Raw genomic sequence first — 10,000 nt, 5'->3', positions numbered from 1 at the left:
CGTGCTGCTTCCTTGCTTGATGTTAAGCATTTAAAAAGGTCAAGACCACGGACAATCTCCATAGATTGGTATCTGAAAGGCGGAGGAAATTCCTCCTTAGGAAATGGCCCGCTGGGTGCGGTGAGAAAATCCGTGCCATTGTTGCGATGTCGCTAGTACCCAGAGTACCCCGGCAAGTGTGGCTTTCCCCAAACTCAGTGGCTGTGTTCGTCTCATTTAACTGTCTTGTGTTTTGCTGCGTATATTCATCTGTATGTCCATTTATGTGTGGCAGTTCCACTTAAACCCAAAGATAATGTATTAAAAAATAAATTGTGGCAAATATGGCGTTATTTTTCCACATTATCCCCCTCAACTTCTTCTCTACATTCTCGGAATTCGCCTTCATTGCATCCAACAATAAACGTATTTAATCGCATCTCTGACCTAAAACTTAAAAAAAAAACCCAGTTTGCAATGAATGTTCGCTTTCCATCAACCATTCTTTTTTTCCAATTTCAGTGCCAACTCACCCCTCTCACTCTCAAAGCAACCATCACACTCTTCTCCCTCCAAGCCTCCCTCTCACCTCTCTCAAAAACCCCCTAGCTTTCTCCTACTATTCATCCCCCTCACTCATCCTTCTCAAAGTCGTCCCCCCTCTCTTCCACAAAGCTGCCTCCTTCCATTGCCCTCTCACCTCCATCTCTTCACTCCACCTCCTCAAATCCTCAACTGCCTTCTTCCCCCTCTCTTGTCCCCCCTCTCCCCCAGCACCACAGAGCCTTTTCTCCTCCTCATCAGGACCCTCCCCAAGCTATTCTGCAATCTCCCACACTCTTTCAACAACACTCCTTACCTCCCCCCTCGTCCCTTGACCTACCATCCACCTCCCCTCCCACCCCCTGCAACCAAAGCCTCCTCCTCTCCCTCTTCATTAACAGTGTGGACCTCAAATATCCGGGGCCTTTGCTCAAACCTTTCAGATCTTTCCATACAGGTTGCCACTGACAAACCAGACATAATCTGCCTAATAGAAACTCCCCCCCCCCCCAAGATGTGTCTGACTCCCAAGTATCTCTCCCTGGTTACTCCCTCCTCCGGTATGACAGACCTAAGCCTCGTCCTGGTGGAGGAGTTGCTCTCTTCATCAAAGACTCTATTCCTCACTCCCCCACACCCCCAGGAATACCTCTGGCTATGGCTTCCCCTCCACTCCCACCTCATGTTTATATGTGTACTGTACCGTCCACCTAACAGTGATGACTCCATTTACACCTCACGATCCAAAAACATCGACCAACTTCTATCTTCTCATCCAAACTCTCTCTTCCTCATATGTGGGGACTTCAATTGTCATCATGCCAGTTGGCTTGGTGTGGGTACCTCTCTCACCTGTCACGGCACCTCAGCAAAAGCTTTATGCAACTCATTGGGACTGACTCAATCGGTCAACTTCCCGACCCGGATCTCAACCAATTCGTACTCCATCTCTTCCGGATCTGATTTTGACAAATTTCCCTGACAATATCTGCTGCTCTTCCTCTGCTCCAATCGGGTCTTCTGACCACGTCCTTGTCAAAGTGGACATCTCTCTGGCTGTTATCAGAGAACCACCACACCGCCGTCAAGTCTGGCTTTTCACTCAAGTCAACTGGCAGGGTCTCCAAGCAGCCATCAAACTTATAGACTTGTCTCCTATCGCTACTTTCTCCAACATCAACTCATCCTGGGAATTCTTTCAAAAAAACTTGCTCTCCCTCATGCACAGATTTATCCCCTCTCGTCTTCAGTTGTCCTACCCTTCCTCCCGCCCATGGTTCACTGAAGCTTGTGGTGAGGCAGTTGTCCTGAAATAACTTGCTTTTGCCTCATGGAAAGCAAACCCAACTGAGGGTAATCTCAGTTCCTTCCATAAAGCTCGGAACAAGTGTGTATCTACCTTCAGGAGAGCCAGAAAACAACATCTTTCTCAGCTAAAGTCTTAACTTTCAAACCTCTCTCCATCCTCAAAATCCTGGTGGCATCTAATCAAATCTGTGTCTGGTGTATGTTCCCCCTCCATCCCTCCCTTCTCAAATGGCCGCACTGCTGATACCACACGTGAAAAGGCTGAATTCCTAAACTCGGTGTTTGCAGCTAAATCTTGTGTCCAAAACCCATCGCTTTTTCGACCCACCTTACCCAGTCGCACCCAACTGTCCCTGGACTCTGTGTCCTTTTCTCCTGACAAGGTGGAGAGCTTGCTGTCAAATCTTGACTCAGATTCTACAACCGTCCAGACGGCATCAGCCCACGTGTCCTAAAAACCTGCTCTTCTGCTTTTGCTCACCCTCTCTCTGTTCTATTCACCCTCTCATTTGCTCAAGGTCATCTGCCATCTGCTTGGAAATCTGCAAACATCACTGCCCTGCATAAAAAGGTGCAAAAACAGATCCCTGCAACTACAGACCAATCAGAAATTCCCCCAATCATCAGCAAGGTTATGGAATCAATCATCGCTTCAGACATTAAATCCTTCCTCTTCTCCAATGGCTTGATTTCCGATCATCTCTATTATAATACCAAGCTTGCACACTAAAAACTCGGCTCGCCGTGACACGATCCCTATGAAACTGCTGTGGTACTTAGCGGACATGCCGAGAATGTTTGGGAAGTCTTGGCGTTCCATCGTACCACGTACATTTTGCACAATGCATATTTTTGTCATTCCCCGTGTACGGTCTGCCGTCTCTGCTACCAGCTATGTTTACTACCTGGTGCGTCCCGTGCATGTGCACGGGTATCGCTAGTCAATTTGGTTTCAGACCAGGTCACTCTACCCTGGATATGCTGCTTCTGCTCTGCCAACAATGGATGGAGGTCCTCAATGCCAGACATGAAATCCAAGTTGTATCCCTGGACATATCATGTGCTTTTGACACGGTCTGGCACCATGCCCTGCTCACCAAACTCTCTTCCTATGGTATCCAAGGCCATTTCCACTAATGGCTCGCAGACTTCCTCTCCTGTCGCAATCAACGTGTGGCCCTAAATGGAGTTCTTTCATCCCCTCTTCCTGTCCAGGCTGAAGTTCCTCAAGGCAGGGTTCTGGGCCCTGTTCTTTTTCTGGTTTTCATCAATGATCTCTCTGACTCTGGAAAATTCTCTCTATCTCTTTGCTGATGACTCCACCATCTGCCGTATGATTTGTCATCCCTCAGACCAGCAAGCAGCAGCTTCTTCACTCACTGCAGATGTGGATAAAATCACAAACTGGTCCAACATGTGGAACATGTTTTTCAATCCGGACAAATCTCACACTCTCACAATGTCTCTCAAAAAGGACCGTTTAGAAACCCCCCCATCCACTTTCTCAACAATCCTCTGGAAGAAGTCCTTTCTTTCAAGCTACTGGGTCTCACTATCTGCCATGATCTTTCCTGGGAAAGCCACATTTCCAACCTGGCCTCCAAAGCCAGTCGCAGACTGGGAAGCCTCCGTCGTGCAAAGTCCTTCCTCAGCCCACCTGAGCTCCTGACCACTTACAAAGCTTTCGTCTTCAGCCTCATTGAGTACTGCTCTCCCTTTTGGGCTGGTGCTCCTGCCTTCCACCTTTCTCGACTTCACGCTGTGGAAACCAAGGTATTTCGGATCATTGGCATCTCCTGCAATGAGGCTGATTATTGGGCCTCTCACTCAATCACCGCAGGCTGAGCGGTGGTCTTTCTGTCTTCTACCGTTTCCTCTCCAGCCTCGCCCCCCCTCCTCTCTCTGTGATTTGTCCCCATCACATTTTCACAGGGCACTCAAGGTCCACCAACAACCCCCTTCTGGTAAAACTACGAAAATAACGAATCACTGCTCACCTTCACTCTTTCATTCCTCTTTTTCCCCACCATGGAATAAACTCCCTCACTCTATTCAATCTCATTCTTCCCTCCAGGCCTTCAAAACAGCTGTTCACAACCACCTCTTATCATCCTCCATCCAAATCCTTGATCTTTTCTACCCCCGATAATCCACCCAAGCCCACCTCCTTCAAATTCCCTGCTTTCCTTCCTGAAAGTCCCTGTATTGTCCATCTTGTATTCCCCATGTTCCCCGCCCCATCGCTCTCCCTTCCACAGATCTCCTAATGTCTCTGTTCCCCACTGTTTTGTCCTTCCCACTCCCACCCCTCTTGTCTCATGCCCCCCTTGCTGTGCGTTGTGTGTTAGCTCTCATGCGAACCTCGACAAGGTATACAAAAAAAAACAAAAAACTGCAATATACTTGAATGAGTGCATAAATCCGACCCTGGTTTTCTGGTGTCACTGTGTGGGCCAAACACTTTGAGGCATTTCATCGGCATCAATTTCTTTCCCGGCTCTTGAAATGCTTTGCCCAATGTCTAATGGTGCTCACATCAATGGTAGAGTTGCCGCACACATTCTTTAAACACCTTTGAATATCCACAGGAGAAACCTCTTCCACAGTAAGAAATTCAATAACTATTCTCTGCTTCATACGACAATCTAGCAGGGCGAAAATTTTGAAAGCGTGGTACATGATATTGTTGTGTGACAGCTCACATTGCCGCTCAACTTAAAATGTGCAGGTAATACAAACCTTTCTTAATGATCTAGCATAGCTTTCCTACGACGCTTTAGCTGTGAACTAAAAAAAGAAAAGAAAAAAAGAGCCATTCATTTTGTAACGACCCTCATATTGTTACAGATTTGGAAACCTTGTGCACACAAATAGCCAGAGTCCCCGCAGTTCAGTAATTTCGATAAGTATGTGTACAGTGAGAATCCATCCCCTATGTCTCATGGGAATTTCTTGTGTGTGCTGCGAGTTATTTTATAGTTAGGCTATTTAAATCTTCAGATCCCCTCCACTTGCGGCCACAGTGTCTTTCAGTGCTTGCGCCCTCGCCTCGCGGCCGTAGCATACGAGGTGAGGCCCTCACGTGCTTGATTCGACTTCCTCGAATTGGTCTGCATTCCAACACCACGAGGCAAAATCGTTTCTCTAGCAAGAGGGGTACAGACGCGTAGAGGGGGTGGGGTTTCCCGGTTCGGCCATAACCCCGCCCAGAAATGGCGGATGCATGGAGGTCCCTGTCCAATCAGGGCGATCAGCGCGTCAGCTCGACCAAGGCCCCGCCTAGCTCAGAGCGGTCGATAAAGGACGACGTGACCCTCAGTGTGTGTGTGTGTGTGTGTGTGTGTGTGTGTGTGTGTGTGTGTGTGTGTGTGTGTGTGTGTGTGTGTGTGTGTGTGTGTGTGTGTGTGTGTGTGTGTGTGTGTGTGTGTGTGTGTGTGTGCGCGCGCGCGCGCGCGTGCTCGGAGAGTTCTTGTGCTCGTTCGAGTTTGGAGAGCTCAGGGAATTCTTGCGTGTCCTTGGGAGTTCTTGAGAGTTCTTTGAAGTTCCTTGGAGGGAGCAGTTCTTGAAAGGCAGTTTGGGTGTGCTGTCGTCATTGCTGGAGCTCTCAAGCCTGGAGCTTCCGCTGGCCTTCTACAAGGAGCGACCCTGGATCCGCTATTCACCATGCAAGCTCCCACGGACCAAGGGCCCCACACGTGCAGTCGTGGGCCAAGCCGCACGAACGCAGTCAGGTACCCCGACAGAACTCTGATCCCCAGCTTGACTATCTCCTTGGCTGCGAGGGTCGAATAAAGACCAATTGGGTCCTTTTTTTCTTTTGGGTGTGTGTCTGTATGTGGCGCCATCCTACAAGTAAAACTGTTTAAGTGTTTATGATCATTGAAAATATTTGCTTGCATTTAGTCATGAATAAGTCTCCACTTTGTCCCTTTCTTTTATTCCTGTAAATAAAATGATTGCTTAAATGTTCCAGTTTGTTTCTGTCCTTTCTTTGATTGACCCAGCATGGTTCGGACTTGAGAATTAGTGAGGCTGTTTGGGCCAATAAGTTGTCATTGGGACCGGCGCGGCTCTGGTAACTCTGTTCGGTTACGCCGGATCCGAGTCGGTACCTGCGACTCGGTCCGGACAGAGTCGGCCGAGGGTGTGGTTTCCCCGGTAGCTAGACGGCGTGAGTACTTAGGTGAATTGGAATAGACAAGTGGACCCTACCTCACGCCGTCGAAATATTGGCGACCACGGTCCTTTCAGTGACCCATTGTCTCCGGAGTTATCTGGGGTGACGACCTATAAATTCCGGGTGTTCGGTGGGAGACGGCTCTACTGGTCCACCTAGTGGTCGTTTATCGCCACCGAACCCCGGCCCACAACAATATATGCTTCCCGGGATGCTCTGCAATTTCAAATGCTTATTAATGTGAAGCTCTTTGCATCGGTGTGGTAGTCTCGGACAAGGTGGACGCCTTGCTGTTTTCATTGTACGATGACGACTCAATGTACAACGCATTGGTTCGTTAACGGCACGATGTTGTTGCACCGACTGGGGCCAGCATTGATGTTACATGTTGCACAAATCAAAATTCCCTGCTTAAGAGGAGTTCTGGGGGAGGGTTTGGGGGGGGGGCGGTTGGGATCTCAAACAGGTTATTGGAGCAAAGTCTGGTAAACATTAAAATGTTGCATGGCAAGTGCGAACTAACACAAATCTGATAATGGAGACAAAAGTAGTAGAGTAATGGTGATTGCCTGGTGGCTGTGAGTGAAAGGCAAGGTTTTAGTGATTATAAGATAAAGATGATGATAATGGATGAAGAAGAAGAAGAAGAAGAAGAAAAAGGTACAATAAGTATTACCAAACAAAGGACAATTAAAATCTATCTTGTTCTGAAATCCGAGAGGACGATGCGCCAACAGTTAAAATCTCAACATCCCCACACTTGGCCTCATGATCAAGCCCAACGGGTCTGTGCTTTAAGATTCCCTAAGCAAACTAAACTGCAGATAATGTATCACAAGACACCATTTTCCGAATGCCAAGACGGCTGCTGGCACTTTGGCTTTCACTGTAATCAAACATGGCACTCGGCATACTGTCAGCACATTCTACATTTGGACTCGGACAGTTTCGAGCATAAAACGGATCCATGATAACCCCTGTCTTCCGCTTCACACAGAGCTTCTTAATAAGCTGACAGAAACCAAAAAATAATATTTTTTAAAAACACCATTGGCCCGCACAGACTTACAATGACAAATGGGGAAAATTAAACGTACAGGAAATTCCGAAATCACCATTTCCTGCCCCATTCTGGGTTTTGTTTTCTCGTGCTAATTACGCATAGCCCTGGCAAGATCCGATGCCATTTATCAGGTGTCCACAAGGCCAGTGCCACACCTCTGTATCCGCGTAGGAAGGTCATAATTCTTGGTTTTTGACAAGACTTTGTTGATGATGAGTTCTACGGGGTAGGAGGGCGAATGAGAAGGTCAGTAAGGAAGCATATACATATTACATACACAGAAGAGAGATGGGGAGCAGAGGCAGATTAAGATTTTCTGGGGCCCTGCGCACAAATAACATTTGTCCAATTTTAAAACTCACACTTTGGTTATGCTGATCCACACTCAGTGTTTTGTCAACCAATACCAATAACTGTCAGTTTTATTTTACAATCCGAATTCTGATGCACTGTGTTGCGCATCAACTTCGCATCGGACCAATCACACAGCAAGTCCTTGGTAACGCGTGCTATTCGTGTAGCGTAAAGATAACTGTATCAAGTCTGCCTATGACAATATCAATAAGTTTTGATGTGGTTACAAACACTTGGAAATGTATTAATTACATTCGGTCATGAATAGGTTAAATGACATTTATTTAGGAATTTTTATTTATTTATTTATTTATTTATTTTTCAACATCATAGTGCAGCCTATTAATTTTTTGCCGCGAGGCTCCTGGCCCATGCGTTAAATCCACCTCTGATGGGGAGAAGGTACATTGAGAAAAATATATTGACTAAAGGCAAGAAGGGGAGGAAGATAGGGTTGAAGAATTGGGAAATGGGGAGGAGGAAAGGAGGAAAAAATGAGTAATGGGAGAGTAGGAAAGGGGCATACATGCATGTGGAATATAGAGAAGAATCATGGGTGGAACAGGTTGGGGAGGAAGGGGGGCAGGGTATAAGCGATGAGCCAATTTAAACAGTACAGAAAGACATTGGCAAAGTTTCCAAAAACAAACTACAAATTTGAAGGTTCATAAAAAGTACACATAAAATGATAAGCTTGCCCAACAATGTAAATTGATAAGCAAGACTAAAAATAATATACAAATGACCATGTCAACGAAACCTTTTAACACCTGTAAAAGACGACTTCCCACCATGCTGTGGTGACCTAAATTATTATAAAAATCAATCCGTAACTTCAAGTGTTCTTGCCCTAACTGAAAAAAATACTGATCGAGGTGATCATTAACCACTTGGAGAGAGAAGTGGAAATGGATACTTAACAAGAAAGGGGACGTGAAAATGTTTACACCGGCCAATATGTTCGAAAGCCGACAGATCAGAACCATGTGGCAGAGAAAGCATGGTGGTGGTGTCGGTGGTGGTGGTTCGGAAGATAGGGGTAGAAAACACTGCACAAAACAGCAACCACAACCAACATGAAAGTAAACGCCTCGAAGGAAATGGACCCGTTGAGGTCGACAGATGAAAGAGAGCATGGGAAGAACTGCACTACCCGCCGTACATTAATGGAGGGAGGTCACGGCGTTTGAAGTCTGAGGAATTGTGCGCTTTGCGACGAAAAGTCTATGAGATGCAGCACGGCACCGACCACATTTCACAGCCGTTGCCAAGAAAACCCGGCCCTTTCAAGCACCATTGTATTTATGGGGGTGGCAGGCTCACAGAGAACAAAATAAAAAATAAATATATATAATATATAACACACAACACTGGCAATGCCATTTCCAATTTGCATCATGTGGCTATGATTCTCGACTTCATTGTCATTTGTTGAAACAGTATAAAGCGATTCAGATCTGGGACCATGAAGGCTCAAATAAATTTGCCATCCTTCACACAACTTTAAAAAAAAAACATGCAAACACGGAACCAAGCAACAGCATAAATAAGAAATAAATAAATAAAGTGACCAACATGACGATCAATATGTCAGGTGGGTGGGTCGTGGCCAAAGCTGATAAAAATTAAACTCTCAAACTTCAGACTTTTTTATGATATGGCCACGTGGTGACCACATGGACAAAGACCAAGCTCCGTCAGATCAAGGATGCCATAACTGGAGTATAGGCTGGCCTAGATCCAAGCAGTAATACTGCAACTCATATTAAATTCAGTCTCTATCCCTTGGCCTGCTGATGCCATTCATTCTCCGAACAGCCATCTCCCTTCTTTCTTTCATTTGGTCTACCCCATGATCTTTTCTACTCCCCTGCCCTCCCCCCACCACCCCCCATTAACCCCTCTCGTTTGTGTCCACCTCATGAACCACTGCGCCATTGTCAGTCAGTTTGTTGCCTTTTTGCCCTCCATCACCTAGGTCGTTCCTGAGCTGACATTAGGTTTAGCAAAAAAAAACAAACAAAAAAAACATTATCAAATCCCTTACAGTACTTGTCACTGTCTCACTAGCTTTGCACATTTGCCAACAATCCATTTCAATTAATCCCCTTCCCTTGTCTCCAGTATTATGTTTCTTTATGGGAAAGATCTTGAACCTTAAAACATAAACACTGGAAATAGAAGAGAAAACAGAGCATAAAGTGGAAGCAGAGTAGTTGGGGAGGGGAGAGAAATGGAAGAGTAGCCAGGGAGAGGTCAAAATTATAAACATGCAAGCATCATGCAGGCTGCAGCGATAAACATGCAGAGGCCCCTTTTGCACGGTTATGCTCGAGAGTAGATTTCTTTAACGAGAAGCCCACCAATAAAAGGGCCCTGGCTAATTATAACGAAGAAATTATTGGTTTGATATGAGAAACAAATGGACAGAAGGAATACAAAAATAGTTTTTCTGTTACAGCGTCGCATTTGACAAAGCAACAAGAAGTTACCGTCAGCACGTACACCTTTCTCTCGTAATAAATGCCTGCTTGAAACGATCGGTGGAATAAAAGGAAATAAACCAATGTCACCCG

General features: G+C 46.0%; 1 protein-coding gene across 1 annotated transcript in view; it reads right to left on the bottom strand.

Moving 5' to 3' along the window:
* The window catches only part of ST3GAL3 (ST3 beta-galactoside alpha-2,3-sialyltransferase 3), a 107,666-nt gene that overhangs the window by 50,609 nt on the left and 47,057 nt on the right, over positions 1-10,000 (bottom strand). Inside the window, exon 5 of the mRNA XM_085886934.1 lies at positions 7,226-7,289. Coding sequence (XP_085743060.1) covers positions 7,226-7,289 — 64 coding nt within the window. The remainder of the gene's footprint in view (positions 1-7,225; positions 7,290-10,000) is intronic.

Source organism: Eptatretus burgeri, chromosome 6, assembly GCF_056783735.1.
Source record: "Eptatretus burgeri isolate ZD-2024b chromosome 6, Ebu_testis_v1, whole genome shotgun sequence".
NCBI lineage: Eukaryota > Metazoa > Chordata > Myxini > Myxiniformes > Myxinidae > Eptatretus > Eptatretus burgeri.
This window is presented reverse-complemented; position numbering and strand designations above follow the sequence as displayed.